Below are 26035 nucleotides of genomic sequence, written 5' to 3' on the forward strand. Positions count from 1 at the left end.
CCGCATACATTGCCAACAGGAACATAAAATGGTGCAGCCACTATGAAAAAGTGTGGTAGTTCTTCGAAATATTAAAGATAGAGTTACCACATGACCTAGCAATTCCACTTCCAGGTACAGACCCAAGAGAAATGAAAACGTAAGTCCACACAAAAACATGTACACAAATAGTATAGTGGCATTACTCTTAAGAGCCAAAAAGCAGAAATAACCAAAATGTCCATCAACTGATGAATGGATGAATAAAATGTGGTCTATCAATACAATGGAATATTATTCAGCCATAAAAAAATAAGTCCAGATTTATGCTACAACTTAGATGAACCTTGAAAACATTATGCTAAGTGAAAGAAGCCAGTCACAAAAGACCACCTTTCATTATTCCATTTATGTGAAATGACAAGAATATGCAAAGCCATGGAGACAGAAAGGAGATTCGTAGTTGCCAGGGGCTGAGGGGGAAGGAGAGAATGGGGAGTGATTGCTAATGGGCATTGATATTATTTTAGGCATGACAAAAGTTAGATTGTGGTGATGGTTGCATGACTTTGTGAATAAACTAAGAACCACTGAATTGTACATTTAAAAACATGAACTGTATGCTATGTGAATTATATTGCAATAAAGCTGTTATAAAAAAGAGAAAAAGAAAAGATCTCTGTATGAACTCCACCAGATGCCCTGACAACTACTCTGGAGAATGTTAAGCCACTGATGACTAAAATTAACATGAAGCTGAAATTGAAGTGGAGTGCTGGGGTAGAACATGGAAGAAAATTGAGCCGGGCGCGGTGGCTCAAGCCTGTAATCCCAGCACTTTGGGAGGCCGAGACGGGCGGATCACAAGGTCAGGAAATCGAGACCATCCTGGCTAAAGCGGTGAAACCCCGTCTCTACTAAAAAAAAAAATACAAAAAAAACTAGCCGGGTGAGGTGGCCGGCGCCTATAGTCCCAGCTACTCGGGAGGCTGAGGCAGGAGAATGGCGTAAACCCGGGAGGCGGAGCTTGCAGAGAGCCAAGATCCCGCCACTGCACTCCAGCCTGGGCGACAGAGCGAGACTCCGTCTCAAAAAAAAAAAAAAAAAAAAGAACATTGAGCCATCTCTGTTCCTGACAGGGATTCACCTTCCAGGCTTAACAGGGGCTGGAAGATGGTGAAAGCTCTCGGTGAATGCGATGAACAAAATATACTTCCTCTATGGACTTACACCACCAGGGGCCTGTCCATTTGAAAAAAAGAAAATCACCTGAAGGAGAGGGCTGCAGAGATTCAGAATGGGTCTTTGGCTTCAAAGACAAGTTGCTAACATCTCCCACAGAACCTGCAGAACTGTTCTACAACAGTGTAAGCAGAAGAAAATCTGCAGCAGCATCTGAGACCTGCAAGACCCCAAAAGCAGGGTCATGATGGGTCTTGAGCATTATGTTAGTGACCAGTCAGGCTCACTTGCAGTCAAGTGACAGGAGCAGGTTTCTGTCCTCAACACCTACCTCAATTTCACTACAAAGAAATTGAAGCAAGTGATGGCTCTTCTCAAAGCCAAAGTTTTACAGAGAAGAATAGTTTGTCCAGAGCATCATTGTCTCAGTCCCTGGCCATGTCCACAGATGTCTCCACCCTCCCTCCAACACCTGTTCCAGCTGGTTGGATAAATATAATGGAAGTTCTGTATGTATCCATTCTGTGCTGAGGCGACCAACAACAGAAACCATCACATACCACACCTACTGAAAGTGTGTCTGTGGGTGAAGGAGCTAGCCATTTGCCCTGAGGGAAAAGGAGATAACATGGGCAGAGAGGCAAAACTGCCATTTACAATACTGTCGTCTTGCCAGGAAAATCTGGGCCCTCACAAGGAAGATGGGTAGGAAACAACAGAAGGTGAGAGGAAGGGAAAGAAATCAAACCAAACCAAACACCACAGCCTAGGACTCGTCCGCCCCTTTAGGTCACGTTAAGTCCTATAGCTTACAAAGCCTTCTGTGTGACTGGGAGGCTTGAATCCCATCACAGAGACGAGCAAGATAAAACCTATAAGCATGAAAAAAAAAAAAAAAACCTTAAAACCATGAAATCCTTCTGTTGGTGTGCATGTAAATGTCAACACATTTACATATCTGTGTACATCTCAGCGAGATTCCTACCTTGCTCTTGTTTACGTGGTCTACTTACTTTTGGACTGTTGGGTGCGGTTTCATGGTTGCTGCAGAAGCTGGCCCGCTTGCAGCGGTTGAAGGCTCTTGGTTTTCTGTAGCTTGATTTTCTGGTCTGAATTTCCTACGAATGGGCTTTGATGGTGGCTGAGAATACGGTACATCCTGTGGATTTAAAACAAAATACAAATTAAAAGTTAAACATTTAAATATTCCCTCCACTCTTCCTGCCAGTGTCCCACATTCCTTTAGCCCCAACCCCAAGATCAGGAGGGTACTCTATTTACTGACCCATGGCTCAGCAAGAACTGGGGGGACACAGGCAGCAGAGTTCAGTGGTCTTCCCTTTTTTCTTTTTATTTTTAAATGTTTCAAGAAGTCTATTACTTCTTGTCACCTGAAACTCACACAGACCCTGTGTGCATCTCACACCATGGGGCCTTATCTAACTGAAGACAAGATAGGCTCCTGCCTCACTCTGAAGCCTTTTAAAACCTAAGCTTTGGAAGTTTTTAAAGGTCTTAATCATATGCTCATCATTCTCCTATCCCCAATTCCTACATAAAGTCAAGAAAAAGAGCCACAGTGTATTATGGAAGGACACAGTTGGCCTGCTTCCTTGGAGGACTCTACCTCACCTGTGCTCCTGAGTCCAAGGCCCACTCTCTCTGAAGGGAGAAGAGCCATGGAGGAAAAGAAGAGGGTGAGGAGATGAATGGAGAGCATGATGAGTGAGGGGTACTTACTGAGCAAATGACAGGTGACCCAATGGCATGGCTGGGCAGATGCCAGGTGAAAATGCCACAATGCAAGAGGAAACCATGGTACAAAGACCAAGAAGGAGAGACTACCCCACTCCAAGAGGCACTCAAAGAGGCTTAGCAGGTGGATGGAGTTTTGCTAAAGACATCTGTCCCCCTCCACAGCTCTTTTTGATCTTGCCATAAAGAAGGCCACCATGTTTAGCTGCAGGGCTAAGGAGGTTGAGTATGTACTGTCATGTACAAAATGACATCAAGGGTCAAGCCCAGGAATCTTCAGGACCCCAATCTTCACAAAGAACCCACAGTCTAGGAAATCTGGATCACTGACATTCATTTCAGGACACAGAAACCTTAAAACAATAGATCAGCTAATAGAGATAAGAAGCCCATGGGTGGGACTCACAATGCCATCTGACAGCATCCTCAGGCTGACCTTACCTTCTTTGCTGGACTACTTTCTGCAGCCTGGGATGGGGCTCTGCTCAGCTGTGGGAGTAACTCGGCCTCTGACACTTGTTCAGACTGTAGAAAGAGATCAGAGAGAGGACAAAAATGCAAAAACACAATCACCTAAATATATAATAAAGAGCACTTAGGAAGATAGTCACCAAGGGAAAACTGATTTAGGCCAAGTTGCAGCCAAGAATGTTTACGTCTGCTGATCCTTGGGTAAAACCTCCCATAGATGCTGCTATTAACTAACCCTCCTTCCCAGATTGTTCAACCTTAGGAAAAGGAATCATGGGAATTTCTTCTGTAATTGAACGTATGTATTGCTAAAAACCTAATGCTTCACAACAACAAACTCTAAAAATAACAAGGCTTATCAGAAAAACAGGGTTGAAAAAAAGATTTTAACTTGAGCACCAACAAAAACAATCATCATCATTAAAAACTCTGATTTTTTTAAATGTTAAATTTCTAATAAAGAAATACTCTATGAGCAGTGTGAAGAAGAAGTAAGAACTATCCCCCAGGCCAACCAAAGCCCACGTGCTGCTGCATCCCCAGATCCAGCACCTACATTCCACTGCAGTGGCCGCCACCATGCCCAAGATAAAGGCTGAAGGGGACGCTAACGGAGATAAAACCAAAGTGAGGACAAACCACAGAGAAGATCTGCAAGGTTGTCTGCCAAACCTGCTCCTCCAAAGCCCAAGCCTAAAGAGGCCCCTGCAAAGAAGGGAAAGAAGGTAAAGGGGAAAAAGGGAAAAGCCCATGCTGGCAAGGAGGGGAATAACTCTGCAGAAAATGCAGAGGCCAAAACAGAGCAGGCACAGAAAGCTGAAGGCGCTGGGGATACCAAGGGAAGTGTGCGCATTTTTGATAACTGTATTTCTGGTGACTGTGCAGTTTGAAGTATTATTTTTTATTAAGCTTTATAAAAATGCAGAAATTTTTTTTTAAGCCATGTTGTTAGCATGCCGAACACATCATTGTTGTTTTATGGAGAAGGGGCATACGTCACTAATAGAATGTCTCTGAGGCCAGGCATGGTGGCTCACGCCTGTAATCCCAGCACTTTGGGAGGCCAAGGCGGGTGGATCACCTGAGGAGCTCCAGACCAGCCTGGTCAACATGGCGAAACCCCATCTCTAATAAAAGTACAAAAATTAGCCGGGCGTGACGGTGGGTTCCTGTAATCCCAGCTACTCAGGAGTCTGAGACGGGAGAATCACTTGAACCCGGGAGGCAGAGGTTGCAGTGAGCTGAGATGGTGCCACTGCACTCCAGCCTGGGCGACAAGAGCAAGACTTCATCTCAGGAAAGAAAAAAAAAATGTCTCTGAAGCTGGACTGATGTGGAGAAAACACCTTTCCCTTCTAGTTTCGAAAGACAGCTTCTTGGCTCCCAGAAAGAAGGACCGTCTGACGTTGACACACACAGTCACCTTGGCACAAAGGCCTTGTGGTGTGGAGAAACAAATTCCTTTTTATGTCCCCCTCTCCCTCTCTGCCTTCAGTATACACTTAACTCCCTCACACCCAGATACCTGTTGGGGTCTGGCCCCCAATAACTGGTTACCAGTCAGGCTGGCAATCTGGACTTTCCAGAGAGAACCCTTGAAAGACCTGTGCTCTGTTTCTAGATTGTGGATCTTCAGATAAATTCTGCCATTTTCATTTTATTTCCTGAAAGTCAGGGTCAGCTCATGAAAAGTTGTTAAACAGCACGTTGAATGTGAAATGTCAACCCTCACTCTGAACTTTCCCTCTTCGGGGCACCAAATGAAGACTTCACTGGGTTTTACCACGGCTTTCTGATTTTGGAAGTCCATTGAAGGAGGGAGTCTTAAAGTTGTATACTGTTAATGATTGTCGCTCATGTCCTGCCTGAAATACCATGATTGTTCACAAAAAGTATCTTTAATAAAGCTGGACACAGTTTGGGGGGGAAAAAAAAACACTCTAGTAATTATGGCCCTTTACCTTAAAAAAGGAAGGGGGACTGTGGTCGAAGGAGTTATCACAAGGGTCGAGGGTGCTGAGTGGGATGGAATCAGTGACTAAACTCACCAAGATTGGCAAGGAATGTCCCCAAAGCACTTCAAGACAGAGTGGGTGCGAATCAGTCAAGTGGAAGAACACAGGGTGACTGGGCCTCATGAGCAGCTCTCTATGTCCCCCATTTCCCCCAGTCTTCTGCCTTCAGCTATGTTAGTCTGCTTTCAGCCACTAGTAGCCAGTGATGCCAAAACATTCATGTGCTGAGAACAAACCCTACATATGAACCAATGTGACTTCTACATCATACTGACACCAGTCAACTATTGACCCACAGATAATACTCATTACAGAAACACACATTGTAGCACAACAAACTGACTTCATCCCTAACCTGGCCTTCTCTAACCTCCTTCAGAGCATGGCTTCTTCCTCTGACTCCACTGAAATGGCTAGTTTCCAAGGGCGCTAACATACTCCCATTTAACACGTTATGGCTGCCTCTTCTCATCTTCTCCTCATTGATCTTCTGCCCAGTATAGCGCCTTTGACTATCTTTTTAAAACTCCTGCCCCTCGCATCTGAGAAGCTGCAATCTCCTAACTGTAGTCATTTGCTCTTTTTCCTGTTTTGACTCCTTTTATCCCTCAAATGTAGGATTTCTTAAGGTTCTGTCTTTAGTTCCTCCACCCATTTTTCCCTCCCTGTTCATTCTCTCCCCGGGTAATCCCATCTGTTCCTACATTTTATCCCAAGCAATTCCCCATCTCCTCTAAACCCACTATGCAAGCACTCAACATTCCTGATTTCTAGCTCCAACCAGTTCTTATAGCTTTCTCCCTTCCATTAAAGATAACTATACTGTTGTTGTTGTTGTTGTTGTTGTTGTTGTTACCAACAGGTGCTATGATGCACACAACACTTACTATGTGTCATACATTGATTAAAGGGCTTTGCATGTATCATTGCAATTCATCATCACAGCTCTAGGAAGTAGTTATTATCCCCATCTTATTGGTGAAGAAACTGAAGATCAAGAAGTTAAGGAACTCACCCAAAATCACACAAATAGCAGAGTCTGAACACAGGCCTTGATTTCCAAAGCTGAGCTTATAACCACTATGCTATACAATCTCAGGTACTCTCAGGCCTGAGTGTTACTCATTCAAGACATATTTATTAAGCAGTCACTACAGGCAGGCTCTGTGCTAGCACTGGCACTCAAGGATGAACAAGATACAGATTCTGCTTAAGACAAGCTTAAAATCTAGTGGGAGCAACAGGGAAGTGATAAAGCCAACTTGCTTCAGTGGACTGTGGAGGGCAAGTATGGGGACTACAGAAGTACCCAGTCCCATGGGTCGGCAAAGACTCAGGAGCAGGTGATGTCTCAGCTGAGGCCTGGGCTAAAAGAGCAATGTGTGGGAATGGTGAGAAAGACCCAAAAGTAAGCTCACAAAGGGCCTCTCATGCTCCAACATCCATAATTTCAGCTGGAGCTACCACAAGAACACTAAGGTCAATCCCCAAGATGGGAAACACAGGAGAAACAGAAGTGAGGGCGAACTCATCTTTAGGCAGACTGAGTTAGAAGTACCTGGGAAACAACCAAGCAAAGCTGTCCAGGAGCCATTCACTGTCAGGAGTCTAGGGAACACAAGCCCTCACCCTGCTTTCCCTGGAGGTTCATACAAATGGAGGCATACTCCAAGCTCTATGAGCCAAAAGTCAGTTTTATTAACAGCTGAGTGAGGGCCCAGTAACCACCTGAATGCAGGGCCTCCTATGAACCACGCTGAAGAATGAAACTTGAACCTGAGGCCCCTTCTTGCCTTTTATCTGGAAATCTATTGCTTGGAAGATAACATATGTTCTGGCCCAAGTCTACGCATGCAGCCTCCTGCAGGGACCACAGGTATGCAGCAATATCTTGCAGCAGGCAGGCAGAGAGACGATAAGAGTTTCAGGCTCTCTGCCTTTCAGTTAGTTGGTTCTCCTCCATCATCAGGTGGACAGAGAAGTGTTTGCTCTACCACTCCATTCCCTGGTGAGATGAGCAAAGTCTCCTCATGGAAATATTGAAGGAGATGATAAATGGACCCTTTTTCAACATAAATGAGGATTCCAAAGCACAGCACAGTGTCTTTGTTATTGCCTCCTTTTCTCTTAAACATCTCTAAAAACACAAACAATGGGGTGGGGGATGAGGAAGCAGCTGTGAGATGTGTCTTAAAATGTTTTTCATTTGCAAATTTACCTTCCTGAACTTGTATGCAAGGGCCTGGGTTTTCCAGCTCTATGTCTGGTAACAGACCACTGCATGGTGTTACGTCAGGCTAAATCTGACCATCAATCCCCTAAATTGATCCATCTATCAAGCATTCGGAGGAGCAAATCTCAGGAGGGACCTGGAACACAGGCATCAGGAAGGTTCCAGAATAAGGCACAGCCTTGACAGAGTCAGACATTATCCCAGGAAAAGAGATGGGCAAAGATAACCAGCTTTGTGATAAGAAAAACTAAAGATGAGATTTAGGCATGCAAAAGACCTTCTTCACAATAAGCCTTCCTTCATAAAAATAGTTTGAGGCTTATGTTAAGCTTGGGATGTGGAAAGCAGAATAAGGTGGGGAGATTTCTTTGCTATTTCTTGAGACTTTTCTAAGTTACCAACTTTGGAAGAATGATAATCCAAGAAAACAGGGGGCCTCAGTGGTTCTCTTCCTCCTCTGTGTATTTGGGGTCGGGGGAACAACTCTGCCAACACGATAATATGGCTTTGTCCAAAAGTTTTGGTTTTGTGAACTGAAATCCAGTGACTGATTCTTGTGGGAAAAAACCAGATATATGGATTACAATTAATATTACAAATGGCAGTTCTGCCCTCATGGTTCCATGTGTAACAACATGTACCCAGTCAGGATGTGACAAACCAGGAAAATGTACTTTTAACAAACAGCTCACTGAAATGTGAGCTAAAGTTCTTTTTAAAAATATATATCTAATATTGTAATATTAATACTTCCTTATTTACAAATGGTAAATATACTTTCATTCTAATTTTGCAATGAAACTCCTGGACTTAGACAGTGCTGCCACTCACGATGTGGCAAACTGTCCTGGGTCTTTGACCATTCCCATGGTTGATGGGACAATATGATTCCTGCTGAGCTGGCTTCCCAGAAATGGGCACAGGTCCAGAGAGGCTAAGCATTTCTATGCATTCATTTATTCAATTACATAGATATTTCTTTTGTACCTCTGGTATGTCAGGGACCATGGTAGGTGCTTGGGACATAGGTAGGGGGAGGCCCACTGTAGTAGGTGCTGTGTTGGCCCCACCTGGGTCACCTTTCCCTGGCTGGCACACCATCCCCCAGTTGCTCTGAGTGTTAGCTACTGAGGACTCACAGCTGCCCTCTTCTATAGAGACTTATTCTCAACCAATGGGAGTCTACCTCCCACCCCAACCTCCAGCAGCCTATAACGACTGACTTAGAGAAGGATATAAAAGGCCAGTCCCCTGTCTCAAACAGGGTTAACTCTATTATGCAACTATGTACCAGAATCCTGCCCATGTGGATCAGGTCAAGATCAGATTTTATCTGAGACTACATCATTGCTTGGCTCCTTCCCCTTCCCTACTTTTCTTTCCTCTCCTCCTCCTAGGTTTTTTCCTAAAGAGCACTCCTTCAACAAATCACTTTTCAAGAATCCTCATCTCAGGTTCTGCTTCTAGGGAAGCTGACCTGAGATACCATGCAACGTACTCCCAGGAGAGGGGACTGAAAGCACTCTAGTATGCTCCTCCTTGTTGTCTCCGTTTCTATCTCTATCTCTCACTCTCATCGCTTGTTCTGGAGACAGTCAGCTGCCATACTGTGAGGACACCCAAGCAGTCCTAGCAAGGGGTCCACAGAGCAAAGAAGTGAGGCCTCCTGCCAACAGCCTATGAGTGAGCCATCTTAGAGGTGGATCATCAGCTCCAGTAAAGCCTTCAGATGACTGCAGCCCTGGAAGACATCTTGACAGAAGCCTCATGAGAGAATGTGACCCAGAGTCACCCAGCTAAGTCACTCCCAAGTTCCTGACCTAAAGAGACTGTGAGCTCGTAAATGTCAGTTGTTTTAAGTTTCTAGGGGGACAAAAAGGCATCCTGATGTATCTAGAATTTGGGGACTTGCAGGGTGGAGGAAGGGTGAGGAGTCAGGAGAAAAATGGGAGAGCTGAAGCTGGAGAAGGACAGCAGGGGGTAACACATGGTCTCCCAGACCTCATTTGTTCTGGGTCATTTGCTAGACACTCAACACCACCCCTCATTTCCATGCCCTTCTCTACGCTGCAGCAGGCAGAAGCCTGGAAATATTTACTCCTTTTCTTAGTTTCTTAAGTTTCTTAGCTTCTTAAGTAACTAATTCCTTAAATTAAATCTCTTCCAGTAGGAAACACCAAGAGTGGTTTCTGTTTGCCCAACCAGACTGACATCCATCCATCCTAAGGATCAGAGCTTATCCTGAGGGCCACAGGGTCCACTGAAGGATTTTAAGTAAGGAATCAATCTGACTAGATTTGTATTTTACAAAGGTTATTCTAGATCCAGGACTAGAGGCAACTCGTACCTGGGTAAAAGGAACCCAATTCGAATGCTGAAAAAGAAAAGATGATAGTTATCTAGGCCAGGTTGGTAGGAATGGGTTCGGGCTGACTTAAGAGCTACTCAGACTGGAAACTGAAGACACCCTTGGCCATTTTTGGAATGTTGTAAGTGAAAGAAAAGATAAGGACACATGGAACCCAGGTTTGGATCCTGGATAATGGGTAAATGGTTGAGAGATAAAGTAGTTTAAAGCAAGAGGCAGGAATGATGGCAGTATGGAAATGGAAGAAAATTAGGCAGATTTATCATAAAGCAGTACTGGAACAACAACTAGAAGAATGTATATCTTCTAGTAGCATCTCTGAAAGGGGGTACCAGGAAGCACCAGTTCCATGAATTGTCTAGAAGAGGGATTAGCAAACCTTTCTGTAATGGGCAGACAGTAAATATCTTAGGCTTTGAGGGCCAGACTACTTCTGTAGCCACTCTGCAACTCTGCTGTTGTGCTAAAGCAGCTACAGACAATATGATGAATGGGCACAACTGTGTTCCAATAAACTTTATTTACAAAAAAAAGTGGTGGGATAGATGAGGCCTATGAGCCATAATTTGTCAGCCCCTGGCCTAGGGGGAAGAAGAATCTACAGATAAGCTTAGGAAACACTGCCTGGTCTATCTCTCCCTTGGAGAGTCACTGAGCACATAGCACATTACACACTCTGAAATTCTGAAAGGAAGTCACTTGCCTTTGCATAGCCCATCAGTTCCCAAAATTATTTGGTTTCATCTCCTTATTCTCATGTAACTCCTATTAACATCCTGAAGAACTAATGTTCTGTGGAACATACTTTCAGAAACACTGACTACAGACTGGATTTTAGAGGAACAAAGGAAGAACATTCTATTTGACTTGAATGTCAAATGCCATGTTCCACACCTAACCCTTGGGGAGGTGCATTCTCCACTGTGGTTGGCAGATCCAACAGTTGGCCCCTGTTGCACTCCTCTCCCTTCTTGCTTTGGCTTAAGAGTATGATGAAGGTAGGGTTAGAATGAGGTTGCTGCCTCGCCAGAAGGGTGTCCCTTCTCCCTGCAGTAGCAGCTGTTGCTGCTGCCAACTACTTCTCTGCATGAATTTATTTACAGGCTCCTTTAAAACCTCCTGGACAAAAACACAATAAAAATAGTTAATTATAATAGTTTAGGCAGATGAACATGACATTAATAAATTATGCATTTTTAAGGAGTTTAAAACAGTATGTCTCAGATTCCAGTTCCACTGAGGCAGGTTAGCTTTACAAAGGTCCCACTGGTCCCATCTGAGTCCACGCACTTGTCACACTTGTCACCTGGGCCACTGCAAAGACTTCAATAGGTCTTTTTCCAGCCTTCAGTTCTAGCGCAGTCTGATCCACCCTGCACACCACTGAGAAATTAATCTTGTAAAGCACCATCTAATCAAAAGGCTTTTTCGCAGTCTTTCACTGGCTCCCCAAGGCCTATGGCACACAACACAATCCCTCGGCCAGTTAAAGCTCTTCCATCCTCTGGCTCCAATTTACCTCTGCATCATAACTGGGTTAGTTTGCCCATATGGAACCTGCTCCAGGCATATAGGTATTCCCCAAATATTCAAGCACATCAGAAGTTTCTCCCCAACTCAATTATGTTTGTTCTAGACCCGCTAGCCCAGTGGCTCCCAAATATAACTGGAGCAGGATAATTATCTGGGGAACTTTTTATAAATTCAGACTTGTAGATGCTATTTCAGACTTCTCTCATCAGAATCCCTTAGGGATGGGGCATTAGAAACTCATATTTTAACAAGCTCCCTAGGTGATTTTTATGTAGCCAGCCCAGATCAACCGGGAACCACTGATGGTGCAAACTCTTCATTTAAGAGATGAGAAAACGGCCGGGCGCGGTGGCTCAAGCCTGTAATCCCAGCACTTTGGGAGGCCGAGACGGGCGGATCACGAGGTCAGGAGATCGAGACCATCCTGGCTAGCACGGTGAAACCCCGTCTCTACTAAAAAATACAAAAAAACTAGCCAGGGGAGGTGGCGGGCGCCTGTAGTCCCAGCTACTCGGGAGGCTGAGGCAGGAGAATGGCGTAAACCCGGGAGGCGGAGCTTGCAGTGAGCTGAGATCCAGCCACTGCACTCCCGCCTGGGCGACAGAGCGAGACTCCGTCTCAAAAAAAAAAAAAAAAAAAAGAGATGAGAAAACCTAGTCTCCAAGGCCCTAGTCTGGGCAAGGCCACAGGTGCTCTTGCAATACCAACTAGGCTTCTTAATTGTTTTCTCATCCATTCATCATGGAGGGAATGGGGGCATATGCCACATGGTTCTATAGATAAATATTTGCAGCTGGGCAAAATCTTCAGCAGTAAAATTTTGTTTAAAAGTCAAATTTGCAACAACAAAAAAAAGTCAAATCCCACTTAAAAAATAAATGGTCTGGCCGGGCATGGTGGTTCATGCCTGTAATCCCAGCACTTTGGGAGGTGGATCACTTGACACCAGGAGTTTCAGACCAGCCTGGTCAACATGACAAAACCCCATCTCTACTAAAGATACAAAAATTAGCTGGGTGTGGTGACCCACTCCTGTAATCCCAGCTACTCAGGAGGCTGAGGCATGAGAATCACTTGAACCCAGGAGGCGGCGGTTGCAGTGAGCCGAAATCTCGCTACTGCACTCCACGTTCCAGCCTGGGTGACAGAGCAAGACTCTGTCTCAAAAAAAAAAAAAAAAAAAAAAAAAAAAAAAAAAAAAAAAAAAAAGTTTATCTGTAGAACTTTGCCAAGGTGTGGACAATAGGTAACTTCTTTTTTAGGTTTGCAATATTGGCAGGTCAGAAAAAGAAACTCAGGCTTTATCATCCAAGGATCCAGGTGGATTCCAAGAATGGGGATCACAAAGGCAGCAGCTAAATTCTAGGCAGATGAGAAGACAATCCTGCTCCCGCCTCCAGGGCCTTTCCAGCATTCTGTCAGTATTCTAAATGTCATTTGGTGCCTAGTTTTCACCTGTCCCCCATCTCTGCTGGGCAAGAACACAACAGAAAGCCATTTGCTAAACCCAGTCATAGAAGATGTAGAACCAATGGCCTAGCACACCACTGTTCCACCCTATCATTCCCCAACCAGGCTCAGAGACAGGGGTAAATAGAGCCTCAAGAAGGTCCAAAAGACTGAATTCTCAGCAAGAATGATTACCAAAATCCATGACTCAAGTCACCTGTGAGAGACAGAACATGATAAATGAATGGTAAGCACCTGGAGGGCAGGATCTGTCTTGTTTCCCTATCATTTTCCTGATACCTAAGCTGAATGCCCGCAAACAACAGGTCCTCTAATCAATGTGTGGAATAACCCAGCAATGAACCCAATACTGTTTCGTGTTCCACTGGAGAAAAAGTCAGTAATTCATCCCTTGGTAACTGCACCCACAGAGCACAGAACAGTTACAGGGTATAGGCTCTGGAGTCAAACCCAGGCTTTGCACTTGCTCGTTGTGTGAGCTGGTCACATGCTTAGTCTCTCTGAGCTGCAATTTCTTCATCTGCAAAGTGGAATAATTCACCTAACTCACAATATTGTGAAGATTAAGCAAAATATCTGTCTAGTGTGCTAAGCACAATTACATAGTAACTGTTCGACAATAGCAGCTACTATCATCATTAGGATTAAAATTATGATGGGTTTCCCAGGCATAGTTCCTCCTATTGCAAGCAGCAGCCAATCCAACGTAAGAGCATTTTCCTCCTTGCCAAACAGATGAAAACCTAGGCTGAGAAAATGCTGGCTCCAATTTAGAATATAAGCAGATCCCACAAAGCAGGCTATCCACAGTCTAAATCTGTGCCACTGGATATTACTGCTACTAATATTGGAGGGGAGAAAAATTTGAAAATAAAAGCCCTTTCAGACTTTCATGTTTCACTGCTGCTTTAGCATAGATATCTCAGGCAGTGTGCAGTGAACATCTCTGGTGGGCACCCCCCTCAGTAGACCAATCCAACATTGGAGACACTCAGGCAAACACTGACAGAGAGGCTCAGGAACAACTTTGCTGAGAATGGGTACCAGTGACTATAATGGGCAACTAGTTGCTGGATTCAGCAGTCACATGGCAGAATGCCTTGGGGATTCCTGGAACCCATTAGATTATGGACAACATCCATGAGACAGACTTACTGTTACAACTAAAGGACTATGAGCACTTTATTTTGGTCTAAAGACAAATATTTTGACCATGACCTGGGTTTTGTTCTTCTATGTCCAATTTCTAGTAATGGAACAGAAATCTGAGTCAGGTCTGAACTGCACTCTCTATATCACATACCTAAAGCCATATTAAAACACCATCTGCAGAGACAACAACATGAGCCTCACAGATAAGGTGATCTAAAGCAGGATTCTCCAGAGACTCACGCTCCCCAGGGATGAGGTTGAAGAAAGATGCCCCATGCGTGCCTCTTGCCAAACCAAAGAGACCCTTACTAAACAGGCACCCACCAGCAGCACAATTGAAAGGCACCTCATTATAAGGCCTTTAGAAATCCTTTCTGTTGGGCCCCAATCCCTGACATATATAGGCCTGGCAATAATAACAAATGTATATACAAATTTCAAAATGCCTCAGAGCCCTGGCCTATGAACTGATATTTTATCACACTTACAATCTGAATTACTTTCCTGGTTCCTTTGCTCTGTGTATTGGTGTGATGCAGTGTTAGAGTAACACCCTTTCCGATTTACTGATAGTTCACACTTAGGCTGTGATAAATGTCCCCTTTTGGGTTGACATAGCCCTTCCTGCATGAGCCATGTCCATCAGAATAATGTGGCTTTAAAAATTTTCAATTAGAAATAGCTGGCCAGAAAGGGAGCTATAAAAATTATGTTAAGAGTTAGGAACCAGCCATAAAATAAATTCAGCATTGATGAGGACGTGGAACTGGAGTGGGAACACCATTAATGGAGTGTAAATCAGTACAAACACTTCGTAAAACTGTTTGGCAGTACCTATTAAAGCTGAACATATGCCTACACTATGACCCAGAAATCCTACTCTTAGGTATATATCCAAGAGAAATGAAAACACTCATCCACTCAACAACTTGGATACGAGTGTTCACAGCAGCGCTATTCATAATTTCCCAAATCTGAAAAGTACAAAAATGTCCATCAATAGTAGAAAACAGTGTTATATTTGCACATACAGTGGAATACTATACAGCAATGATCTCAATTACACACAACAGTATGAATAAATCACACAAACATCATTTAATAAAAAGCCAGACACAGAGTATACACTGCATGATTCCACTTACATAAAGTAGAACACAGGTCAAACTAATTTATGCTGTTAGAAGTCAGAACAGTGGTAACCCTAAGAATAAGAGATAGCAACTGGAAAACAGCACAAGGAGGGCTTCTGGGGTGCTAGTAATATCCTGTTTCTTGATTTGGATGCTGATTATATGCATGTGCTTTGCTTGTGAAAATTGAGTTGCGCATTAAATGTGCAATTTGCTTTTCTACATGCATATTATACATCAATAAAAAGTGTTTTGGGCCGGGCACGGTGGCTCATGCCTGTAATCCTAGCACTTTGGGAGGCCGAGGTGGGCGGATCATCTCAGGTCACGGGTTTGAGACCAGCCTGGCCAACATGGCAAAACCCCATCTCTACTAAAAATACAAAAATTATCTGGGTGTGGTGGCACATGCCTGTAGTCCCAGCTACTTGGGAGACTGAGGCAGGAAAATTGCTTGAACCCGGGAGGCGGAGGTTGCAGTGAGCTGAGATCGCACCACTGCACTCCAGCCTGGGCGACAGAGTGAGACTCCGTTTCAAAAAAAAAAAAGTTTTAAAAATCCAGTAGAGCCAATTTCCTGTAATGTCCTTAAAGTGCCACCTAGTGGCACAAGTTAAACATAAACAAGAGGGAAGTTTTCCCTCTAGCAATTTCAAAAATATGGCCCCATTTCTAATAGCACATTCTGGGATTGGGCTGAAACAGTGCCCTAGACCAAAATCACTGGCATGATACATAAAGAAAAAAGCTCTTGTTGCCTGGCATGTAGAATCCTGACACAAGGATTCAGAGGCAAGGGAAGCTGTCTACCACAGAGCATGCTAGTGTTAGTGAGCCGATGATACACATCTCTTCCCAGTTCCATTTGCAGTCAGCATGGTGGGAGCATTCACAACACAGACAGCAACAATGGCTGCAAACTGGGGCTTTCCCCCACCCCTCGGGGGAGAAGGTTTACCAATATACCACTGGGTGACACCTACAAAATTTGCTGGGCAGAGCAGGGTATTTAGGAAGAAGGTAGGAAGAAAAATTCCTTTACCCTGTTTTCTCTGGACAGGCTTGTTTCCTTCTTCCTCTCCTTCAAGATACAATACTGTGATGAGGCCTAGTCTGGCTTCTTTTAATTATGCTTGTGAAACAGAGTTGGGGAGGCCTATCCACTGCAAGCCTTTGAAGCTGCCAGTTGTATCAAAGATACTGCTCAGAGTTTTGCGAGTAAAGTCCGAAAGACAGATCATCTCGGTCAAATGTCCTCAAGGAAAAATCAGAAACTATAAACACAGGCATGTGATCCTTGAGATAAGAGCAGGAGGGTTAAAGGCTGATGGGTAGGCCTATCCATCTGTCCACTGGTTCTTCTCATTGCCAATCTTTTGATCTATGGCAGGATTCTCGAGATTCATGTTTCCCAATGGAAAAGGTTGAAGATGCCCTATGCATGCCTCTTGCCAACTGATTCTCCTTCACATTTCCATTATTTATAGAAACAGGTGACCATGTGGATTTGGCCTGTAGGCTATAGTTTGCCAACCCCTGACGTAGTCAGAGAGACAGCCCATGAAAGGTCACAGATGAGGGTAACAACGTGCTTCAACTACAAGTGCTTTAGCGAGCCAGTTCAGTACTCATTCTGGGCTGGTGGCAACTAATTTCTAGCTATCTGGAGTCTGTTCTGTGTCTGCCAACTAGACCCCACCTCTGTTTCACTAGGCCTGTGGTGATAATTATAACAGCTAAATGTTGTTGAGGGTTGACCGTGGCACCAGGCATCATTCTAAGTGCTTTAGAGATCTTCACTCATTTAATCACCAGACCCCTATGAAAATGGATACTACCATGATCCTCATTTTACAGATGATGAAATTGAGGCACAGAGAGATGAACTTGCCCAAGTCACAAAGCCAGTAAGAGGCAGAGAGAGGATTTGAAACCCCAAGCCCATGCTCTTAAATCCTCTGTCAGGCTGCCTCCCTGAGCCCAACCCCTGGTTGTCCTCCACTGTCCTTTCCCATTAGCATGGTAGCACATTCGGGCATCCTCCCAATCCACATCTGCTCCTCCCCTGATCCCCTCAGGAGTGCTTCCTTAAAGTCACAGTGTAGGCCATGCACATTGGCTCACGCCTGTAATCCCAGCACTTTGGGAGGCCGAGGCAGGGGGATCACAAGGTCAGGAGTTCGAGACTGGCCTGGCCAACATGATGAAACCCCATCTCTACTAAAAATACAAAAATTAGCCAGATGTGGTGGTATGTGCCTGTAATCCCAGCTACTCGGGAGGCTGAGGCAGGAGAATTGCTTGAACCCGGGAGGCAGAGGTTGCAGTGAGCCAAGATCATGCCACTGCACTCCAGCCTGGGTGACAGAGCAAGACTCTTTCTCAAAAAACAAAAAAGTCACAGTGCGATAGGGGGCAGCAGAGAAGAGAAATGAGGATTCCATTGCTCAGAAACCCAGAAAACAACCATAACTGAGCCCCCTAGGGGAAAACTGGGCTATATTGTTAGTTATTAGAAACATGGTGACCAGTTTATTGTCTACAACCTGTGTCAATAAAGCATGAAGAAATGGGTTTAAATGAGACACACAGAAAATGACTCAGTTATAAGAACCATGAGAGACTATAGAATAGATAGTGTTGGGCACGACTGCTGTGAGAGGGTGACGCAGGCTAAAGGAGCTACAGGATAAAGATCACATCACAATCTTTGTGCTCCCATAGTTCTCAGCAAAGTGTGGGCCTACAGTGAGCATATTCCATTAACATCTGATGAAATGATTAGATGATCTTATGGCATCTTCCAGAAGAATGATACCAGCAGAGTGAGCTTTATATAATACAACAATATCATTGGCATAATATAATGAGGAAGAACCTAAGAAACAAAACAAGTCACCAGAAGTGAGGTAAAGCTAATTTTTAACTAGTTCCATAAAATAAAATGTATCCCTGACAAATATAGTGTGTCAGTTTGATTGTTAAGAAAGTAATTGTGAGACTTGGTTTCACAGCACAGCATAGTAGTATAGTAGGAGCTGGCACACTGGGGCTAAACAGCCAAGGTAGGAACCATAGCCTTAACTCTTTCTTGCTGTCAGTGACCTCGAGCAAGTTGCTGAGGTTCTCTGTGCCTTCTTTACTTATCTGCAATGTGAGGACAGCAACAGAACCCACTGCATATGGTTGCTGTGAGGCTTAAATGAGTTAATATTTGTAAAGCATCTAGAAGAGCATCGGGCACTCTGTTGAAGTGCTTGATAAATTAATAAAATACATGACGAATCGCAAAGCCTCTATGGTTTGTGTACTCTTAAAATCAATTTTGAAATGCATAAATAATTATTTATTATGCAAAAGTTCTCTTTCTGTTCCCTTTTAGGGGGCAGAATAAGGGTTACCCTTGGCCTTTTGCTACATCAAATATGGCCCACACACCAAATGTGAAGGCCATTTTGGTTAAGATGAATGTAAGTCTGCACTGGGGAAGGCACTTTAAAAAATAAGCATTTGAGATTAATGTAGGAAAGAGTTCACATTTAGAAGATTATTGGCAGGCACAGAGTGTAGAAATTTAATCAACTTTTACTTAGCAGATCTACAGTTAATTTTTGTGATATACAGTGAATGATTTTTCTCTCTCTCTCTACATGCTTATTAAATTTCTAGCACTTCCCCAGAAACCTTTTCCAGCCCTTTTCTTCTACAGCAGGCTGGCTTACTTACCAACTGCGAGGTCCAAGTAGTTAACTTCTGCTCTCTGAATCTCAACTTCCCCTTCCATAAAATGATATGCAATGACAGATGTGAGAGTGTCAGCATGAAGAGTTAAAATTTAAAAGACTCAGTCCCACTCAGAAGCAAGATACAGGTCCCTGTGGGGCCAAATCACAAAGTGGTAGGTCAGGCAGAGGGTGCAGAAGCAGACAGAGGCAGCTGAGAGCTCCTAATAACAGGGATTTAAATGTCCCACATGAGGCAGGGGACTGGTACCAAGCTCATTCCCTGATGCCAGAGGCTAAAGTATCACTTTGCTACCTGTGAAGCTGCAAAACCAAGATGAAGCCTGTGGAGATGCTCCGGGTTGCCTACTTAGGAAAGGAACTGAAGCAGATGTAACACTGAAGCCTGGTTCTGGGCTAAGCACCATTGGGTGCCATCTATAAGACCCCTGACACCTGCACCAGATGGAAGTGCTGTATTTCAACTATAAGAATCAGCTCTTGACTGGAGGCCATGGATGCCAGGAATAGTTGGTAGAGACAGCCACTGAAAGGGTAGAAAGGGAGGAGCTCAGAGAACTGAGGATGAAATTGAACTCCAACTCAAAATAAGCCTACAAAACAAAATTCCAAAAAGCATGGTAGAACAGTCAAATAAAAAAGGCAAATTTGCTCCTGACAAAAACGAAAATAGAACAAGTTAAAAATAAAATAAGTATTTTAGAATCCTCAAAGTTAAAAGTGGAGAATAGATCTTTAAAAAGAATAGATGGGTATAAAACAAAAATAGGGAAAAGTAAAACAAGAACAGGTTGTTATAAAAAAGAATGGATTATAAAACCTAGAATCAAAGAATAGTGATAGAGGCTTAATAACAGAATAGGAAAAATTCTAGGCTATATAGTTATGCACAGGATTTTTAATTTGGAAGATGAAGGTTTCATCCAGAGCAAGCCCAGAAAGATCACAACATAAATAGATGAAAGTGACAAGGTGCAGTGCTCACATCTGTACACCCCACCACTTTGGGAGGTCGAGATGGGAAGACTGCTTGAGCCCAGGAGTTCAAGACCAGCTTGGGCAACATGAAAAAACCCCATCTCTACAAAAAAATACAAAAAACTAGCCAGGTGTAGTGGCATGCACCTGTAGTCCCAGCTACTTGGGAGGCTGAAATGGGAGGACGGCTTCAGCCCCGGAGGTTGAGGCTGCAGTGAGCCATGGATTGTCCCATCACACAGCCTGGGTGACAGAGCAAGACCCTGTCTCAAAAAAGAAAAAAAAAAAAAGATGAAAGACTCATTACTAGAATTTTTTTTTAAATGTGTTGACAGAAATATACTTAGAGTTCAAGAAGAAAACAGAAGAAATAAGTAGAAAAGCAAAACCCACAGAGATATCACTAAATGTTCTAAAATTAAAGATGATTTTCCAGAAGGAACATGCACGCCAAGTGTCACCTGGAATAAACAAATTTAAATCTATGCTTAGACCCATCACAGCGCCATCAAAACAGAACGCTGAAAATAAAAATAAACTTTTAAAAGCCACCCCAGAGGAAAGACAAAGCTGCACCAAAGGAATAAAAAATAGATTGACAGTATAATCCGAAGCAGTGGCAGCAATAAATGGTAGACGAGGAGGTAATGCATTCAAAATACTGAGGAAAAATTACTTTCAGTCTAAAATTCAGTACACAGCAAAATTACTATTTAAGAGTGAGGGCAATAAGAGTTTACTATCCAAAGAACATAGATTTTAAAAAAATGACTAGATGATAATACTTCAGTACACTATTTCTTTGAACCTCACAATTGCTAGAGTCATCATAACAATATAATTATGCAATATGTCTTATCACTATTTCTGACAGCTGGTCTCTAAAAGTAGTTTCCAAAGGTCATTTTATTCTGGTAAATCTTCAAATGATGTTTTATTCTAGTTGTCATATCAGAGGACTTTTTTTTTTCTTTTCCCCAATCCTTAATTGTAAGACAAAATTTTTAAAAGAAAAACTGCGTAATTTCCCCACCAAAACAGCCATTTAAATTTCTACCACTTACTCAGCAGTCTTCTCCAAGTATTTTAGCATTAGGCACTTCACATTTAGTATTGAACTGTCTGGAGACCTTCACAGATACCCCAATTCAAATAAAAACTACACATACAGAATCTCGCAAAATACAGAAACTTACAAAAACAAGTTACAAGACAAAATAGGTAAATTATAAATGAGTTATCTAAGCGATCCCTTTAGACTCCTAAAAAAGAGTTAGTAGAAACTTACTAAGGAGCTAAGAATCTCAAAACCCTACTGGGAAGGGAACAGTGGCCAATCTAAAAGTAATTTAAAATCTGACCGCTGGAAAGGGGCCAATTACCATGCACCATGGACCTTCAAGGTCACCCCTCAGAGATGAGAAAAACTTACCATCAAAGGTGTACCATATACTTATGCGGTACAATCAGGAAACACTTCTGTATTCAGCTGTTACCCCTCTTTTCTACTGTTTGTCACGTAATCATTTTAATAGATGCCTAATATTCGAATTAGGCAGATATACATTACCCTTGACCAGTGCCTTCTTCCTAGACATTAAGGTTGTCTGTATTGTTTTTATTTTTATTTATAATACTAAAATAAAAGTCATCATAGAACTCTTCCTTTCTTTTGAATTAGTTACTACGATTAATTTTAAAGACATGTGTTGATAAAGAACAAAATGCTGAGTGCTTCTTTTAAAAAGAAGGAAGGGGGACAGGCTTATACCTTTCTCCTCCATTCCAATGCTGGTATTTCATTACTAATTCTTACCCTCTCTTCTCCTTGCACTTATCACTATGGCCATTTCCTTTGCCTTTTGAATTTGTCATTCAGTGCCAACTGTTTGAGAATAGTTTTCAAATTTAAGAAATCCTCATAAGAGAACTTCCAAAACTCTTGAGATTCAATCAACACAGGTTGGTCTGAAACAGAATTGTTTCTTCATGATACATAAATCCGGAGATATGAGTAGCTCTGAGCAATCTATGTACCAATTCTACAACTAGGGAACATACAGTAAAAGGTACTGCCAAAGTTAACAAAGGAAAAATACATTACACAAAGCAAGCATTCTACTTGAATATTCAACCCTGATAAATTTAAAACAATGTTATCTAGGCCAAATGACAAATTTATCAGAACCTGATTTGACTTTAAAATAGAGCCCTTTATTTTGACCAGAGGTTAACACATGCTTAATTATACTCTTGGTCAGTCTAGCTAAAAGTTTGCCAATTTCGTTGATCTTTGCAAAAAATCAACTTTTCAACTATTTTCTCTGTTGTTTTTCTGTTCTCTATCTTGTTTATCTCCACTCTACTCTTTATTATTTCTGTCCTGCTAGCTTTAGATTTAGTGCGCTCTTTTTCTTCCAGTTTTTTAAGGTGTAAAGTTAACTGTTGATTTTGGATCTCTTCTTTTTTAATGTTAAGTGTTTATAGCTAAAACTTTCCCTCCAAGTACTGCTCTCACTGCATCCCATAGGTTTTGGTATGATTTTGCTTTCACTCATCTCAAGGTATTTTCTAATTTCACTTATAATTCCTTCTTTGTGTTTTTAAGAGTACGTTAATTTCTACATATTAGTGAATCTTCCATTTTACTTCTATTATTGATTTCTAGTTTCATTCCACTGACATCAGAGGAGATGTTTAATATAATTTCAATCTTTTTAAATTTATTGAGACTTGTTTTGTGGCCTAACACATGGTCTATCCTGAAGAATATTCCAAGTGCACTTGAGAAAAATGTCTATTGTGCTGATGCTGGGTGTTCTATAGTTACCTGTTACATCAAGTTGAAGCATGGTATTGTTCAAGCTTTCTATTTCCTTACTGGTCTTCTGTCTACTTGAAGTCTCTAGTTCACTGTCACGCCAGTCCTCTTTCCTCTTTAAACCTTTCAAAGTCTTTGTTCTAGCCAGGCATGGTGGCTCACACCTGTAATCCCAAGACTTTGGGAGACTGAGGTGGGAGGATTGCTTGAGGTCAGGAATTTGAGACCAGCCTAGGCAATACAGGAAGACCCTGTCTCTACAAAAAATAAAAACATTAGCTTGGTGTGGTGGCATGGACCTGTAGTCCCAGCTACTCAGGAGGCTGAATCCCTTCAGCCCAGGAGGTCGAGGGTGCAGTGGGCTATGATTGCACCACTGCACTCCAGCCTGGATAACAGAGCAAGACCCTGTCTCAAAAAAAAAAAAAAAAAAAAAAAAAAAAAATCCTCTTTCCATTATAGTATGTCTGGGGGTTTTAGTTGTACTCAGCAGGGAGGAGCAGGGAAAATTAGTCCAACCTATCTTGTCCCTCAACTGTGTTTCATGACGTTTTATCTATATTACAAAAAAAATTCTTGAACAGAGAATACAAAATAGAATCAGACATCTTAGCACTAGTAGGATCCCTCTAGTCCAATCTTATTTTATAGAAGGGGCAATAGGTCCATGAGACTAACTTAATTAATTCCCACAAAGCCATAGAGCTACACAGTAGCAGGGCTAAGGACAAGACAACAGACAGACACATTCATATTACTACATTCAGCACAGTGTAGTACAGCTTTCTGTATGTTCTTTCATCATCACAGCTGAAGGTACATTCTTGGTTTATATCTTCTTTCCTTAATCACTGAAATACTCATTAACATGTTGTGATTTTCAGCTAATCTACAGCATAGGACAGAACAAAGTAACACTTTGGAAGAAAATGAAGGTGGCATCTTAGGTGATATATGTTTATAAATTCACTTTGGAATAATTTCTGATTTTCTAATACATGCATAAATAGAAACTATCTTGATACATATTAAATTCATATTTTGATGAGTAAAAATTAGTATGTTGTATATACCTTTGGAAGTTCATAAATATGCTTTAACAGGCAGTATATTAAGGTGATTCAATGACTTTTATACATTACATGAGGTCATTTGAATATATTATAGCAAGAGATTTCATGATGTTTGGTGTTTATTCATGGAATTTTAATTTGATAAAGAAAAAACAAACATGCAGTTTTAAAAGCAGTGACATTTCTCTATTGTTTACATTAATGTTTCTTGCTATTTTCTTATAGATATTTGAAAGTTGACAATATGATACAGGTTAAGTATCCAAAATTCGAAAATGCAAAATCCAAAATGATCCAAAACCCAAAACTTTTGTTGTTGTTGTTGTTGTTGAGACAGAGTCTCGCTATGTCACCTAGGCTGGAGTGCAGTGGCTCGATCTCGGCTCACTGCAACCTCCACCTCCTGGGTTCAAGCAATTCTCCTGCCTCAGCCTCCCGAGTAGCTGGGCACGTACCATCACGCCAGGCATGTACCATCACGCCAGGCTAATTTTTGTATTGTTAGTAGAGATGGGGTTTCACCATGTTGGTCAGGCTGGTCTTGAACTCCTGACCTTAGGTGATCTGCCCGCTTTAGCCTCCCAAAGTACTGGGATGAGGCATGAGCCACTGAAAGTGGCCTCCTTTTTTTTTTTTTTTTTGAGACAGTGTTTTGCCCTTGTTGCCTAGGCTGGAGTGCAATGTCGTGGTCTTGGCTCACTGCAACCTCCGCCTTGCAGGTTCAAGAGATTCTCCCGCCTCAGCCTCTTGAGTAGCTGGGACTACAGGTGCCTGCCACCCTGCCTGGCTAATTTTTGTATTTTTTTTTTTAGTAGAGACAGGGTTTAACCATGTTGGCCAGGCTGGTCTCGAACTCCTGACCTCAGGTGATCCACCTGCCTCAGCCTCCCAAAACTTTTTGAATACCAACATGACACTCAAAGGAAACGCTCATTGGAGCATTTAGGATTTTGGATTTTCAGATCTGAGATGGTCAACTAGGTAAGTGTAATGCAGATATTCCAAAATAAAAAAAAAATCTGAAATCTAAGCCACTTCTGGTCCCAAGCATTTCAGACAAGGAGTACTCAACCTGTACTTCACTTTACTATCTTAAAAATTGATTTAGTATGTGTTAAAAATAGATTCAGTATATATGTTATGCTTTAATAACACTTACATTTAAAAATGGATTAGATAGTCCTGTAAGAGACTTACATAATCAGCAGAAATTCCCCCCGCCCCACCAAAAAGAGTGTGTGTGGTCTAAAACTCTTAATTTCTCCCAGAAGAATTTACTATTTTGAATCATCAACTGTGTGTTAACTTGTGGAAAGAATAATTTAAATGACAGGATATTAATTAAAAGGATAGAGTATTAAAAATGGTATTGAATATTTCACAAATTCAGGGCCTACCAACTGCCATTTGAGTTTAAGTGAGCTGCAGTTTTTACTTCCAAATAAAACAAATGTAGTATTTTATAAAAAGTTGTATCTTAAAAATTTGTCTTTGAAAAAAGTAGCATGATTACCATATTCCTATTGGGTTCGATATCACTTTCAGGACCTGATTTTAGCCAGACGACGAAGTTAGACGAGGAATTAACTGAATGGACCACAGTTGTTCTGGTTTCCTCTCGAGGCCATCTGTGTTCATGGCTAGCCTCTCACAGCAGTATACACAGGACCTGAAGCACACAGTGACTAGTTCTTCCAGCAGGACCTTCCTGTCACATCCTCTAGCCCTGTTCACAACAGTCACCACAAGAATCCCTTGACTCCCAGGCCATCCCCTGTGATCTGAGTTCTTGTCCCCATAGGGTCTGAGTACATCCCCTAAGCTGACCTCATGCCTCCCCAACTCCAGAACCCCTTTCATTGTGCCCTATAAGAACTCATCAATAAAATTCCCTATATTCTCAACCTCTTCTCTATTCCTTCCTCTTGCCCTAATTCAGTGCTTCTCAACTCTGGCTGCACTTCAGAATCACCTGGGGAGGTTTTTAAAACTCCCAGTGGCCGGACCTCAGCACTCCATACCAAAATCTCTGGGAGGGGCTCCAGGCCTCAGCAGGTTTAAAGCTCCCCCAGATGATTCCACTGTGCAGCCACAGGTGAGAACCACTGGGCTAACTAAAACCCTGTCCT

The 26035-nt window shown here is 42.5% G+C and overlaps 1 protein-coding gene across 2 annotated transcripts in view; it reads right to left on the reverse strand.

Moving 5' to 3' along the window:
• REPS2 (RALBP1 associated Eps domain containing 2) overlaps window positions 1-26035 on the reverse strand; it is a 173168-nt gene that overhangs the window by 15645 nt on the left and 131488 nt on the right. For both annotated transcript variants that reach the window (XM_011995516.1, XM_011995517.1), the window contains 2 exons: window positions 3358-3441; window positions 2175-2320 (listed from right to left, as the gene is read on the reverse strand). In XM_011995516.1, the coding sequence (XP_011850906.1) occupies window positions 2175-2320; window positions 3358-3441 (230 nt within the window). The remainder of the gene's footprint in view (window positions 1-2174; window positions 2321-3357; window positions 3442-26035) is intronic.

Source organism: Mandrillus leucophaeus, unplaced genomic scaffold (assembly GCF_000951045.1).
Source record: "Mandrillus leucophaeus isolate KB7577 unplaced genomic scaffold, Mleu.le_1.0 Scaffold490, whole genome shotgun sequence".
Classification (NCBI taxonomy): Eukaryota; Metazoa; Chordata; class Mammalia; order Primates; family Cercopithecidae; genus Mandrillus; species Mandrillus leucophaeus.